General features: G+C 35.0%; 1 protein-coding gene across 4 annotated transcripts in view; it reads right to left on the bottom strand.

Moving 5' to 3' along the window:
* The window catches only part of SS18 (SS18 subunit of BAF chromatin remodeling complex), a 72,743-nt gene that overhangs the window by 11,790 nt on the left and 43,867 nt on the right, over positions 1-17,086 (bottom strand). For 2 of the 4 annotated variants that reach the window (XM_015121706.3, XM_015121705.3), the window contains exons 6-10: positions 11,048-11,215; positions 10,301-10,405; positions 7,571-7,663; positions 6,745-6,867; positions 4,084-4,217 (exon numbers count right to left, since the gene is read on the bottom strand). In XM_015121706.3, coding sequence (XP_014977192.1) covers positions 4,084-4,217; positions 6,745-6,867; positions 7,571-7,663; positions 10,301-10,405; positions 11,048-11,215 — 623 coding nt within the window. 4 annotated transcript variants of the gene reach the window in all.

Raw genomic sequence — 17,086 nt, 5'->3', positions numbered from 1 at the left:
AAAACAAAAAAGAATCTCCAATTTAAAAATGAGCAAAAGATTTAAACAGACACTCCTGAAAAGAAGAAATATAGATGGCAAATAAGGGAGAGAAGATGGTAAACATCATTGGTCCTTGGGGATACTCAAAGTCATGAGGTGTTATAACACACTTATTAGAATAAATAAAATTTAAAAGACTAATTCATACTACATATTGGTAATGAGTTAGGAAGAATATGGGACAAATCATATACTGCTGGTAGGAATGTAAAATGGTAGGAATGTACAATGGTACACTACTTTGGAAAACATTCTTGTAATTTGCTGAATTAAATATATACCTATCATATGATCCAACCATTCCACTCCTAGGTATTTACCCAAGAAAAATGTCCCCAGGGACTTGTCCATGAACGTTCATAGTACTGTGTCTGTAAAGCCAAATGTCCCATCTGTAGATCAAAGGATAAACATAGTACTTTGTCTGTAAACCCAAATGTCCCAACTCAATGGACAAACAAATAGCCATATAATGGAACACTGCTTAGTAATAAACAATTATTGGCACAAACAACATAAGTATCAAAACAATTACACTGAGTAAAAGAAGCCAGATAAAAAAGAGAACATACTGTATTATTCAATTTCTATACAATTTTGGAAAATGTAAACTAATCCACAGTTTAATTAAAAGGTCAGTGACATGGTCTGGAAAGGGGATGCAAGTGGAGGGATTTCAAAGGGGCACAGGGAAAACTTTTGGGCATGATAGATACTCCATTATTTCGATTCTGCTGATGGGTTCACAAGTGTGTATAAACATGTCAAAAAAGATCTGTATACTTTTATTACATGTAGTTTAATGGTATGTAAATTATATTTCAATTAAGCTGTTCAAAAAACTATGAAAAGGGTGGGGAAAAAGAGTGATGCAATGGAGGGTGCTACTGTCTTAGGTGGTCAGTGAAGGACTCTCTGAGATGATATGGTGACATTTAAGCAGAGATTTTAATAAAGTGAGGTTGGAGGCACTGCAGGCATTCAGGCAGAAGAGGGGGTAGCAAATACAAAGGTTCTCAGGTAGAAACTCACTTGATGCATATAAGAAACAGCAAATAGGCCAGTGTGACTGAAGCAGAGTGAATTAGGGCAGCAAGTAGTTGGGACATAAATACGCAGGCACGAGGAGGGTAGCATAGGAGGTAGGAACACAAGTCCTATACGGCCTTGTAGGCCAGTATATCATATGGCTTTTACTTAAAACATCACAGGGTTGTAAGCACAGAGTTGACTAATGTCTTTAAAACATTACTCTGGGCTCCATGTGCAGAGTATCTTGTAGAGGAGGCAGGATAAAATCAAGAAAACCAAAAAGAAGGATATATTGCAACAGTCCAGATGAGTGCTAGTTGTGACTTTCAGTTGGGTGAAAGGAGACTGTGAAAAATGGCTAGATACTGGATATATTTTGAAGGAAGAGGTGAGGAGATTTGCTAATTGACTAGATGTTTGCTTTGCAAAGAGGGGCATCAAAGAGGACTGTAGGTTTTTAACCTGAGGAACAGGAAGAATGGAGCCACTGTTTATTGGGATAGGGAGGACCGATGGGGAAGTATCGTAGCAATTTCCACCCTTTTAATTTCTCCCCTTTTATCTTGCATATTGCTATATGAGTAATCTGCCTAAACTACAATTATAATTATGTTAGTAATGGGTTTCAGAATCTTCATTAGCTTCATTGGCTCTTCCTTGGTACTTCACACTTAAATATAATATTTCCCAAGGAATATTTCTCAAGATCTGAGTTAGAAGCTCCTTCCACATAAATCTTAGCTTCTCTTATCTAAGTATTTATCACACTATATCATATCATATGTTTACCTGCCTGTAGCCATCTAGACTTAAGTTCATAAAGGCTGAGACCATGTCTATCTTATTTCCCAATATGTTCCCAATCTTCACATGGCACTTGGCATATAATGGTTGCTCAATAAACATTTGCTTAATGAACGGCTTTAAGTTTAGGAGATTTGGAAATACATTGACTTAGAAAGGAAAATGGTGAGTTTAGTCTACAACATGCTAAAGCTGAGGGAATCCAAAGACAAGAGATGTTCTGTACATTTGGATAAAAAGGAGCTGAAACTGGGTTGAGAGGTAAGAGCTAATACTGAAAATAGAGGGCAGGATGATTCAGAGGCTAGAAAAAAAAAACAGAGTCAAGAACTGGTATTAGGGTAAAAAAAAAAAAAAAAAAAAGGAAAACCAATTAAAAAAAAAAAAGAATGAACCAATGTAAACGCAAGAGGAACAAAATGGTTCAGAAATATAGAAGCTAAAGAAGACCATTTAAAAATGAAAAAGGAAAATGTGCCAATAGCTAAAGTGAGGTCAAGGAAGACCAAGATAGCTGACTATTTTACCTCTGCAGGACCTACTACAGTATCAAACACGTGGAGAATAAATTTTTGTTGAATGACGGAATACATGATCAGAATCTCACTTTTTAAAAAGTTCAGCTGTAGATTAGAATAAGCCTAAATTTGTTCTGCTCAGGAATCCTGCCTTTAAATACTCACTAGCCACGACTTATTTCACTTCTAAAACTTAATAAAACCTCCAACTGATCCTTATGTTTTGTTCGAGTATATTTTGGAAAAATATTACTTATCTATTCTTGCTTTTTGTATCTCCTTTGTCTTATATAAGAAGTGCCAATACAAGAGGGTTGCAGGCGTGAGAGAGGGTTGATAAACGAACTGCTCACGCCTCAAATTCTAGTTACCACTGCATCTGAGTTTTTCCTCAAACCAGATACCCACGTTGGCCCTGAAAGCCTAAACTGCATATTAAAGACAGTTCCATGTTAAAAAATAACCTATTTTAGATAGTTTAAGTGGTGAACAAACCAGACCACCTTCACTGAAAAGCACAAACCTGAAACCAGCCTAAAGGAATTGCCATAATAAATCATTTCCATAATAATTCAGAGAATATATAAGTACATTCATAAAACAATGACTGTGGTACAAGTCTGAGGAGTTTAATGACAATAAGAAGAAACTTAAATGAACACTGGGTTCAAGGGAATCAGTCATCATAGGATGAGATACACTTCTAAATATCTGAAAGTAGAATGACAAGTAGAGGAGAAATAACAGTTGAAACAATAGTTATGTGTGTGGAAGGAGGCAACAGAGGGCGGAAAGTTTGAATTTAAAGAGATGGGATATTACGGGTGTGAAGGAAGTGTAGTGGATATGCTGGAGTGAAGTGGAGTGCTAATGAAAGCATCAACACAGATGGACTCCACATCTCAGTAGCTCAAGGCAAAGTCTCAGCAATAAACATCAGGGAGGATCATAGAAATCACTAAGGTTACCAGAGGTTGGGAAGAAAAGGGATGAGAAGGGATCAAGGAGTGGGAAATAAATGAATTAACACTGAACTGTATGTACACTCAAAAATGGTAAATATGATAAACTCTGTATATATATTTTACCTCAGTAAACAAAGTATGCCTGAGGGTAAAGACCAGAGAGACAGAGAGAGAGAGAGAAGATATATGTAGTTGTCTTATGTTAAGGCCATGTTTTATATGATAGAGTAACTATGATCAACTGTGTTATTAAATAGTATGAGACTCAAAAGTGACATACTTTTTAACAAATGTACCATAAACATTCCCTCATGAGGGAAACATGAGGCTTCAAGTTAAATTAAAAAAAAAAACTTGGCCGGGCACGGTGGCTCACGTCTGTAATCCCAGCACTTTGGGAGGCTGAGGCGGGCGGATCATGAGGTCAGGAGCTCGAGACCATCCTGGCTAACATGGTGAAACCCCGTCTCTACTGAAAAGACAAAAAATTAGCCAGGCTTGGTGGTGTGCGCCTGTAGTCCCAGCTACTCGGAAGGCTGAGGCAGGAGAATGGCGTGAACCCGGGAGGCGGAGCTTGCAGTGAGCCGAGATTGTGCCACTGCACTCCAGCCTGGGCGACAGAGCGAGACTCTGTCTCAAAAAAAAAAAAAAAAAAAAAAAAGTTAACCTAATCAAGAGTGAACAAACAATGTGGCAATTCTGTAGCCGTTCAAACTACTTACCTGGTCGTATCCATAAGGCCTCTGCTGGGGTGGCTGTGGTGGTCCAGGCTGTGTTGGTCTATATCCTCCATACTGCTGACCTTGTCCCTGTGGGTAGTTAGGATACTGAGGACCTGGACCACCCTGTGAAGGACCTGCAAATAATTAACACAACAAAAACCCACATAACAAGTTAAGTCCCTGGAACTCAGGGAAGGATTTGAACTGGAGAGATGTTACAATATTTTTCTATCTAAACTTAAAAAAGATAGTTTGGTACCTTGATTTCCTCAAATGCTTTCTGAAATAAATCTGGATGGTAACAATAAGAGTAAAAATACTGTAATGCTACTTCACTGTAATTATTGTACTATGCCCTAGCCATTACAAAATATATTTCAAAATGGGTAAAAAAAACTCAGGGAGTTGTAAAGCAGGTTAATTCTATGATGATAAGAAAATTAATCAATATATCTGGTAGCATTAACCAGTATGAGCAAGAGGAAAAAGAGAAAGCAAGAGGCAGATTCAAAGAAAAATACTGAAATAACTTCTGAATAAAGTGGAGGAATAAATGATATTTACAACTGTATGACTCTAAATTTATATTTGCAATCACCAAAAGTATATGTCTATACTATGCATTGACAAATTACCAAAATATTTTAAAATAGAAACTAAAAACTTGAAAACCCACAGGTTACATGTGAAAAAACTTGATTCAAAAGTTACACTGAGAATTAATCACCTTTACTACTTTATCCATAAAAATGATTACAAATTCCAGAGATGGCAAGGGACTGATTTGGTTTGCTAAACAATTATGTCTGTTTTATAAACTCTACTACTTTCCATTGTAAGGAATGCTTCAAAAAGCATAAGCTGGGCTGGATATAGTGGCTTACGCCTGTAATCCCAGCACTCTGGGAGGCTGAGGTGGGCGGATCACCTGAGGTCAGGAGTTTGAGACCAGGTTGACCAATATAATAAACCCCGTCTCTACTAAAAGTACAAAAATTAGCTGGGTGTGGTGGCACATGACTGTAATCCCAGCTACTCAGGAGGCTGACAGGAGAATCGCTTGAACCTGGGAAGCAGAGGTTGCAGTGAGCCAAGATCGCAACACTGCACTCCAGCCTATGCAACAAGAGTGCAATTCTGTCGGAAAAAAACAAAACAAAACAAAACAAACCATAAGCTGAAAAGCTTTGACACTTAAATGTTTTCTATCATAGCCATTCAAAACCTGCCATAAAAACACTGATTTCAGAGAAAAGTGTCAAAAGAGAACAAGTTTTCAAGCTTAAATAAATTATATCAATCTTTTATTAATTATATATTCACTTATTAAAACTTTATCTCTAGTGGAAATAAAGGTTTTTTTGACAATACAAGCCTATAGATAAACAAAACAGAAATTTCTCTTAGGATTCCTGATGTCTAACAAAATAGCATTTAACTATAACATACTTTAACAAAAATTAAGCTTTCTTTCACCCTCTCTTACCATTGAAGATATTTGGAAGGTATTTCTCTTAAGTCAACGAATTGACCTGATTTAGCTGTATTACATCTGTTTTCATGCAAATGCAATCAAACCAGAATACTGTATTTATTCAAAGTATAAATACTAAGTAGTCACAAAATGAAAAGACCGTTTGGGAAGGGCAAGAAAGTTCCTTTATGAAAGAAAAAAACCCATGGAATATTTCTAAAGTCACATCTAGAATTTGGAAATCAGAATTTAACATTTTTAGAAAAATACCTGACTCCCAATATCTGACTGAGTTTCAACATATACGCTGAGGGGGCAAGAGAATTTCAGTCTGACCTTATTTCTAAGATTTGCTATCACAGGTAGACAGAGATGTCCACAGCAATGGCAGAGCTTAAGTCAATGACTAAAAATAATAAGATATTACCTATGTGAAAAAAGAGACCCTGGTTAGGAAGAGGTGGATTCAGTATTCGTAAGCAGCTACTTTCCTTTAAAAAGAGTTATATCTAAAATGGTTATAGTAGCCTGAGAGTTAAGGCTGAAATATTAGGTCCTCATCATTCCCCACTCCCTAAGTTAGTCAGATATCCAGGTAGTAGGTATTGTAAGTGAGTATATAATAGGAAAATATTGCTACACTTCCCCCAAATTCTGTATGATACATAGCTGCAATAATACATCCCGATGGATATGTATATTGCTATTTAACTAGGGAATGTCAAAAACATTTTCATTATGCATTCTGAATAGATCTCATTTTTACTCAAAAAAAAAAAAATCAGTATATCTTTAAAAAAACTGTATTGGCCATTAGTTTTTAAAAATAAATTTGCTAAGCAGATTATATACATATGGTCAATAATTATCCAATCATCAGTTTTCCAAGCACACACAAGGCTAGGCATGACAAATAGGTCTGATAATTCATTTTTCATGTCTTTTAAATGACTCCACACCTTACCTTTAGTCAATGAACCATCTCCAATTTGTAGTTCTTTTTAAATGGATTACTAGCTTATCTAAGAGCAACATTTTAAACCAACATTTTAATAGTAGACTAGGCTAAAACTGAATTTTCAAGTGATAATTCTTGGAAAAATAAGTATTAAACATCCACTTCCATATTTTAAAACAATCAGCACCACATTGTTTTCGTGATAAAAATAAACTGTACAAAGCTTTACCGTAGCCCTGCTGCTGTCCTGGGTAACCTTGCTGCCCTGGGTACTGCTGCTGCTGGGGTGGATATCCCTGTTGTGGAGGTGGTCCCTGGTATGCATCTTGCTGTTGGCCATACTGTGAATTTCCTACAGGATAATTGGAGAAGAGGAAAAAAAACTGAGAAGTCTGCTTAAGTAACTTTTTTCCCTCTAAGATGCATAGCCAACAACACAAGAACAAAATGAAATGCCATATTGATTTTTAGAAGTTAACAAAACAAAGAAAAAACTCAAACCAAACAGAAGGATTTCGGCCAAACAAACTGCAGTTAAAGCCAATTTTGCAAGGTTGAACTGCAGCATTTTCAGCGTCTCTGCCATACGAGCATTACATTTACTGGAACATCACAGTCATAAGATCATGACTATGCTAAATAAAATAAAAAAGACAAAATTAAAGACAGCTACAAGAGCACACACTAGCTACACGAGATCAGCAAGCTGTTTCCTAAAGGCACTATACTTATATGTAAAATTATACATATGTAAACACACACGAGAAAAAAAAGTTGGATGGATTTATGTTCAAATAGAAAATTTCCACTGAGGAAAAAATTATCTTTAATGTTTTAGTCTTTTTATTAATGTTAGAAATGGCAAGTCATGGTTATACATTTTAAATATTTGTAAGGAAATTATTTTGATTGTTTTGGGCTCCCTGCACCTTTCAAGACAGCCAGCAACTAGTATTCTACAAGAGCTTTGCATGGGTAGAAGTTGTCTTATGCAAGAATTTTCATTCCTGTAGAAGGGGATATATATGTGTATGTGTGTGAAGGTATATAGATACCTCCTTCGTAGTAATGTTGTGAGGAATCCTCATAAGGCCTATCGTAGCCTTGTTCAGGATACGACGGTTGCTGATAACCGTAATCATTATGACCTACATCAATTCGACAAGAGACAGGAAGAAACGTTAATGGCCACTGAGTGAAAACCCTAAAAATATTTAAACTTTCAGATAAAATTGAAAAAAAAGGAAAAGAAATGGAACATAAAAAATAATTTCAATTGCATTAGCCAAAGATTTACCAATGTGATTGTTTTCATATTGAGATAACGTGCAATTTTTTTAAAAGCAAAAAGCAGTAGTTTTAGAAACATTACACTTATTGTCTTAAATCTGATAATCCTCATTGAGGGAAAAAAAAAAACTATCTCCCATTTTAAAAAAAGAGAATAAAAGTATCTAGGTCTTTCACATGTAAATAACCTAAATTAAAGTAGAATGAACAAAGGAAGTAATTATCATATTTTGTCAAACACCTGTTCTGCTGGTCTCCAATTCCACAGCATATGCTAAAAACAATGCAAAATATAAAAGAGCTCCATAAGTTTCTCCCCTGAAAGAAACTGAAAAATTTTCATGTTCTAACATTTACTTGCATAAACTTAAGTATCTCAAAGTATCTTCAGATGCAAAATTATATATCTTAATGCTGCCATTTTGGAAATCTTTAGAAAATATTTCAAGTATCATAAACATACATCTTCATAAAATTAATATTGTGTTGAGAGTATATCTTCAGTTTTAAAGCACAATAAATTTTACCTTCGAGATAATTGGACTCTAGTGAAAAATAATAGTCTCACTCTCTTTTTAAGTTTCACTAAGAAAATGTAGGAAATAACCTTTTAGTTATCTAAAATCTAAACTCAATTTTACAAAAATGCCTAATTAAGGACACAGGAATAAAAATTACAAATAAACATTATTCAGTGCTCTAGTATTCTAATGTTCCCAAGCCACCTCATAAATAGCTACATGAAGGGTTGGCAAACTATGGCCTACAGTCTTAATATGGCCAGTGGCATGTTTTTGTAAATAAAATTTTATTGGAATACAGTCATGCCAATTCATTTCAGTATTGTCCACAGCTGCTTTCATGCTACAATAAGAGTTCAGTAGTTGAGACCAAGACCATATGGCCCACAAAGATTAAAGTATTTATTATCTGGCCCTTTACAGAAAAAGTTTGCCAATTCCTAATCTATATATTTACTAACATAAATATCCGGACATGAGAGAAAAGAGCCAATGTTGTTTACAAATATTAATTGTCGATATAAATAGAATACTCTATGTAAATGTCAGATATAAAGTAATACACACCTATGCAAAAATGATACCCTTCAAATTAAAATCCACTAATAAAATGAAAGAAAGTAACCTTAACGTTTTGATATTCACAAAATAACAAACCAATATATTTTGAACAGAAAGGTTATACTATAACAAAACAAATTTCACATTTCAAGAGACAGCCAGGATCAAAATAACAATGTCAAGTTTAACTCTTTAAAATGTAATTAAAATTTAAAAACATAGAAACAATCATTTATTTTCAGCCAACTTCTCAATACATATAATTTAACAAAGATTTCACATCTTTAAAATATGTATAGCTTACAACCTTACTAAAGTTTTTAATTTAAAAAATCTTAATACCATGTTTACATATGAAAAGAAAAACAAAACAAAACAAAAACCAACGTCCTTAAGTACAAATGTACCTTTATGCTTTATGTATTAATAAAAAATGACAGGCGAGATTTTTTTCAAATATCCTAAATTATATCTTCTTGCTAGCTTACATGGGCTGCTAGTCAATGTCTGCTAGTACTTTAGCTTTAAGTTTCTTAGTTTCTCTGTTCAGTAATTTATATTTACATCAAAGGATCATATATGTGAACAAGGCTTTTGGCAAATCCTAACAACCCATATCATTTTGTAATGTATTTTTGAATTACTTTTTTCTTCTACATTGTATTACAAAATTTCCAAGCATACAGAAAAATGGATGAAACTATACTGTGAAAACCTACTTGTATGCTTGGATTATTGCTATTCAAATTTTCCTAAAGTACTGTGCATCTTACTAACCAATTTTTCACAAGCCACCTTCTACAAAAAACAAAAAACCCTAACTAAAAACCTTATTTCCAAATGCCTGTCCCATTCTACTCAATCTCTACACGGCTATATTATGGATATAATTTGGTCTCCCAAATTTTTCTCAAAGGCAAGCACTAATGTAAACCTTAGTTTGTTGAGAAGTATGAAACATTAATTAAAATGATGAGACTTGGAAAAATAACTCAAGAACTATATTCTCTATGTATTTGTACAATGAATACAAGTCAACTAAGGGTGAACTTTATGTTATGTGACTTATATCTTAATGAAGCTCTTATTAAAAAAAGAGTAAATCAATAAACACAAGCTTTTGCTGAAATCAAACAACCCTAAATATATTACAAAAGGATCCTCTTTTATATAAGGATTCCAATGACAGACTGTGATTCCTGATGGTACTAATGGAACAGCTACACAAAATACACTTTGAATTAGATTATAAACTAATGCTATCATTGGTACTTTAGAGTACTGAAGTGTTTCTAAATTTAGAAGAAACAAATTGTTAGCTTCTTCATCCTCATTAAAATGTTTTTACATAACTCTCTACATGAATACTAGGCAGAGATAGAAAGTGGGAAAGTTAACATCAGGAGAGATTACCATCAGGGTAATACTGCTGGTTCATGCCTTCTGGAGGACCTTGTCCACCATGACTGTATTGGTCCCCATAATAGTCTTCCTGGCCTGAGTACTGCTGTGGTGGGCCTGAAAAATGACAACCAGTCAATAAATAAATAATGTATTCTCTATGTCATCAAAGGCTTTCTTTCTAATTTGATATGAAAGATTATTTCTCAACTATAGATTCCTGTCTCCTGATACCTGCATTTCAGATACCTTTAGCTATTCATATACATACGCATACAGATACACACAGAGCAGCTCCACATACCACATTTACTAAAATCAATGTTAAGACCATACATGCAATATCAAAAAACACCAACTCAGAAAAACAAACGCTAACTTCTTAAAAATAGGTTCAAACTGGTAGCAAATGTATTTCCTTTGCTGTGAGGTAAAATTGGGTTTATTCCTGATCCTTTATTTAATAATTTTTCAAAAACAAAACAGTATTTTCTGTTGTAAATTAGTGAGCTTTTGATATATAATTTTATGATATAACTTTTTCCAGAAAATAATAGATAAAAAGAAAGCTGTGTATCAAGAAGTTCTTATCTACTTTGTGACAGCTTTGTACCTAGTAGAACCCTATCATTTGTTAAAAAAACAAAAAAAAGAAGAAAAACGAAACAAAAAGTCCTGACTTTGTCTAGATTAAAAGGTCATTAAAATGTACAGCCTTTCAATTACATGAGGTAGCAAATTTTCCAAATGGAATCTCACCCTGTTGAGGAGGTCTATAGGGAGGAATCTGTCTCTGACCCATCATATGATTGCCTTGATTAACTTGACCCATCATTCCCATGGGTGGCTGCTGTCCTTGGTAATGCTGTCCGCCTCCCTGTGGCATATTGTATTGCTGAGAAGGAGGCTGCTGATGCATCATTGGACCTGAAACAAGACACAACATTATATACATAATTTTTTGTATATAACTTTAACATCTCAAGAGAAATAAGATAATCTTTTATCATATAGTCCCCAAAATATATAATGAAATGCAGTAAAAACTGATTTCAAATAATAAAAATAAGTCTTTGAATTAAAACTCACATGCCTAAAATAATCTGCAAACAAAATAAAATAACCAGTCCATGGTGGTTAACTTGAAATCCGGCCGGGCACGGTGGTTCACGCCTGTAATCCCAGCACTTTGGGAGGCCGAGGAGGGCGGATCACGAGGTCAGGAGATCGAGACCATCCTGGCTAACATGGTGAAACCCAGTCTCTACTAAAAATACAAAAAATTAGCCGGGCGCAGTGGCAGGCGCCTGTAGTCCCAGCTACTTGGGAGGCTGAAGCAGGAGAATGGCGTGAACCCGGGAGGCAGAGCTTGCAGTGAGCCAAGATCGCACCACTGCACTCCAGCCTGGGCAGCAGAGCGAGACTCTATTTCAAAACAAACAAAAAAACAAAAATCCACTAGAAGATGATTCTTAGTCATTTTTTAAAACAAAATGATATAATATATGAACATCTTGAATGTATTTTCCATTACACACTATCTAACATTTATCTATACCATCTTTCTTGAGAAGATATCATCCTCATGCTACACTGGGAAATACACCAAAAGTAAACTTTACAAAATCACACAACAAATCAGTGGTTAAACAAAGGGAAAGAAACCAAATCTCTAGATTTTTACTTTGTTCTTTTTCAATACTCATTATATAATGGTAGACAGGGAAACTATACAAACACTAGAATTTCTTTTTTTTTTTTTTTTTTTTGAGACGGAGTCTCGCTCTGTCGCCCAGGCGGGAGTGCAGTGGCCTGATCTCAGCTCACTGCAAGCTCCGCCTCCCGGGTTTACGCCATTCTCCTGCCTCAGCCTCCCGAGTAGCTGGGACTACAGGCGCCCGCCACCTCGCCCGGCTATTTTTTTGTTATTTTTTAGTAGAGACGGGGTTTCACCGTGCTAGCCAGGATTGTCTCGATCTCCTGACCTTGTGATCCGCCCGTCTCGGCCTCCCAAAGTGCTGGGATTACAGGCTTGAGCCACCGCGCCCGGCCTAGAATTTCGTAAGTTTTAATTTAGGACAAAATCTTAAAAAGTCTTCTTTCCCTTTCCCAACTACAAGATTTACAACCTAAAAAGACCTCCTTGAAATCAAAAGGCTATAGTGCTTAATATGTTAAAACACATACATTACATAAAGACTCTCACACCTCTAAAAACACACAGCAGAGACATGCAACAAGCTGTAGGCTAAGAAATCTGAACTACAGAGTTTCCAAAGTGAGCAATACTGGGGTAGCCAAACTACCACTGCTATAGTATCACACTGGCAACAGTAAAAACATATCACAGGAAACAATCAACAATGGCCATAAAGACCCACATTGCCATCTAATAATGTCAAGCAGCTCCTGAGAGGTTTACTGGGCCAAGTTATGGTATGGTGAACTCATCATTTTGCCATTATAACCATTACTATCTCAGAAGTACAGATGAGTCCTTTCCCAACTTGCTGCTTATATAGCTACATATTCCTCCTCCCCCTTGAGTGACTTGGAGAAAATTTAAGTACAAAAGGCAAAGTACTAGAGAGCCTGGAAAGGTTTCACAGATGAAACTGCCCAAATGAGCCAAAGTTCACTATTTAATTACTTAAACAATTAAAAACAAAACAAGCCCACCTCTTGAAATACATTACTGACTTACAACAGCAGCAATGATATAAACAGAAAGACTTCACATTTCCAATCAGAAGAACCGTTTCAGAGCTGTTTTTCTCCTATTTGCCTTCCATGCTTCTGTTTCTTTTTTCCTTCTTTTCAATTTTATTATCATAAATGTGAATATAAGCTTCTCAAAAACTCTGGGACCTTTCTTTCAACAAGCAAATACACTCTTAGTAGAGACAAAGTGGCTGGGTGAGAGTAGAGGTGAAGAGAACTTAATATTGAATGTACCCTACAACACTGCCAGTTACATGCTTTCACAGTCATTTCCTATAAACTCCTAACAACTACCATAGGTAAGGACCCTAATTCTCAATTTTTTTAGCCAAGGAATCTAAAAATCAAGATTACACAGCTAACAGATATAAACTGAGAATAAGACAAACCTCAAATTTGATTTCAAAGCACATGTTTATTCTATTTTTCACTGCCTCTGTTAAAAAATAAGCTATAACAAATTTGTAAGCCAGGCGCAGTGTCTCACATCTGTAATCCCAGCACCTTGGCAGGCTAAGATGGGTGGATCACCTGAGGTCAGGAGTTCGAGACCAGCCTGGCCAATATGGTGAAACCCCGACTCTACTGAAAGTATAAAAATTAGCTGGGCATGGTGGTGCACACCTGTAATCCCAGCTACTCGGGAGGTTGAGGCAGGAGAATCGCTTGAACCCGAGAGGCAGAGGTTGCAGTGAGCTGAGATCATGTCATTGCACTCCAGCCTGGGCAACAAGAGTGAAACTCTGCCTCAAAAAAAACAAAACACAACACAAAACAAATTCAGTAGTTCCAAAGCAAATAATCTGCAACAAAAAAGTTCCAAAACACTAACTAGTTTAATAGCAGTTATAACTTTCAAATATATGTTGTACATACTAAACTGTTAAACACTAACATTCATAATTTAATAGGTAACCTGATCGGACATTTATGTAATTCATTTTCAGTAAATGAAAGTTTTGCCATTTCTTCTCCAACACTTTCTAAAGACCTCCTGTCTTAACAGAAGGTAACTATATAACTAAAACCTGTAATATTAGAACCAAAATTAAAAAGTAAGCAAAACCACAGTAGCCAAAAGAAAAAAAAATCCAAAAAGATACATAACAAAACACTAAACCTTGCTCTAAAGGAAAGCAAAGTAATTGTAGCTTAAGCCCTAGATAGAAAAGACCATGCCACTTGTGCTTTATCTTTTGGGACTCGCAGCAATTCCAATCCCAAAGAGCTCAATTACTACCCTTCTTTTACTGTCACTTCTCTCCCTCAGAGGATCCCAACATCCTCTGATCCTGAACATTTCAGGATCAAACCTAAAACCACAGAGAGAATGGAGTCAGCTAACACTACCAAACCACAGTACATTTCATAATTTTCCTTGAAGCCTTATTTATCCATTAAACAAAAAAAATTATGACTTTATGACATCAATTCTGATTGTTTAGGAAGTATATTATTTTCCTTCTTAGGATAATTAAATTATGCTACACTGGCAATGTGTATTATCTCTTGAGATACTAATGAAACTAAGAGAAGTAAACTCAAAAGGTTATCCCAAAATGTGTTCTAAAAATTTGTACTGCAGAGTGAAATAGCATCATAAAATGCGTCTTTTATAACTATTTTCTGCAAACAATGGTATCACACATTACTACAGACTTAAAGGTTATTCTTCATCTTTTACATAAACCATTTTGATGTTAAGACACACTACAAAGCATGATAATACATATGCAAAGACCCTACTTATATCTTAATTACCTAGAATATATTTTTGCAAGTGTTTTGCAAGGGCATATAACAAATACTTACCATCACATTATTTCTTCCCATTTTGAGTTTTATATTCTAATAGACATTCTATGAAAACACCACCCTTTATTTTAAACACATGTAAAATCCTCCCAAATTACCATATTTTATATTATTGGAATTCTTTGCTCCAATGAGATGGTTAATACTTAATTTTATCTTAAGTCAGTGGTCAAAAAGAAAAAAAAATTTTTTTTTGAAGAGTAAGTCAAGGATCAAATTTATTGAGTACCTATTAGGTTCAACACCCCAGGCTAGAAGCCATAGTGATATAGAGATGTGATGAGCACTGTCACTGTCTATAGTGACACACAATTAGCTAGACTGAAAAAAATAACTCTTAAATACTTAACTACAAAGAAAACATTGTTTTAATCTGTCAAGAATTCTGAATGATGTAATTTTACAAATATTCTACATATATAGAACGCTGATACATATACACATGTATTTCACATCTTCAGATGCAAACCAATACACTAAAATTTTAGAAAAACTGTATCATTAATCTATGAATTATTTTAAATAATATTGTTTAAAATGACAGCTAACATTTAATGAACACTTATTACGAGCCAGGCACTAAGCTAATAGCTTTACCTGTATTATTTATCTTCCCCAAAGCCCTAGGAAATGAGTAGTATTATTATCAACTTCTTCACAGACAACAACATTTAAGGCTCACAAACATTAAGGATCTTACCCAAAGGCTAAGAAAGGCTCTAAATTAGTTGCATAGCTACTAAAGGGTCCAAAGCATGTGCTCTTAATCACCATGTGTACTTCCTCTCTAAATTGAAATCACACTTTTCCCATGCCACTATCTCCTGTGAAAACAGTTCTGTAGAATACATCTCTATCACTGTAATATAAAAATCTTAAAATACAAGAAATTTCTTCACCCCACCTACCTTTTGTAAGCTTAAGACCATGAAACTCCATAGATAATACCCTCCTCAGGCCTATTTTCACATTCACATTTCATCATTTACTGCTCACATTTTACTACTTGTTCCTTAACCATTTAATCTCAAACTAATCCAATTACAGCTCTTATTTGGAGTTATTTCTAATAATTTATTTGCAAGAATCCCTGTATTGCAACAAACTCAATTAGCTAACTTACTATCTGCTTAAATAGCTGCTTAAAAAGAACAGGATTCTTTACTTACCTAAATTATACACCTGTCCACATCAAGAATTTTTAGTAGTTAATAGGATGTTTAGACATAATATCAAGGATAAAAGAACAAGAGCAAGAAAGAAAATGTAGGATGACTCCCAGCTCAGTAAGGTCACTGCAGCCAAGCACAAATTTAGCTGAGTTTCCCAGCACCCAATGAAAAAATGGAACCATGATTCTAGCTAGTAAAGAGAACAGCTCATTAAGAGATACAAAATCTTTCATAACATTAAAACTTTAGAAAAAAATCTCACAAAAGTTTTAAAAAGTATAAAAAATAGTATCAATAACAATTTTGTTATTGCCATTTGTTTCTTTAGTGACACAGACCATGTTTACACACAGTTATTCACGCTAACCAATTCTTCAAGCTGGTTATTCTCAACTGTGGGCAATTTTGTCCCTCAGGGGACACTGTTATAGCAAGAAGATACCTGTCCAGCTAATCAGTCAACAAACAGGATAAAGCAATGAAGACAACAAGATACAGTTCTTCAATTCATAGAACTCAGAGTCCAAAGAAAAATAAACACATTTTTAAAAAAATTATGTAATTATAAGTAGTACTGCTTAAAGGATTTTAAGTATATAGACTACTATACTTAAGTGAATTTGCCTAATAATTTAAAATATAGTGAAGAGGTGCTTTTTATTTTATGTTGTATGCTTTTCATATTTTTAAAATTTTTTTTTGTTTTGAGACGGAGTCTCGCTCTGTCTGGAGTGCAGTGGTACAATCTCGGCTCACTGTAACCTCCACCTCCCAGGTTAAGCAATTCTCCTGCCTCAGCCTCCCGAGAAGCTGAGACTACAGGCACACACTACCACGTCCTGCTAATTTTTGTATTTTTAGTAGAGACGGGGTTTCACTATGTTGGCCAGGTTGGTCTCAAACTCCCGACCTCAGGTGATCCGCCCACCTCAGCATCCCAAAATGCTGGGATTAGAAGCATGAGCCACCACACCTGGTGAAGATTTTTCAAATTTAACATTAGTTATTTTAATAATCAGAAAAATTTACTGATTACTAAAATCAGAAAAAAAATCAGAAAAATTTAGTAAATTTACTTAATTGGGATTTC

Source organism: Macaca mulatta, chromosome 18 (assembly GCF_049350105.2).
Source record: "Macaca mulatta isolate MMU2019108-1 chromosome 18, T2T-MMU8v2.0, whole genome shotgun sequence".
NCBI lineage: Eukaryota > Metazoa > Chordata > Mammalia > Primates > Cercopithecidae > Macaca > Macaca mulatta.
Note: the sequence above shows the minus strand (reverse complement) of the source record. Positions and strands in the feature narration are given on the sequence as shown.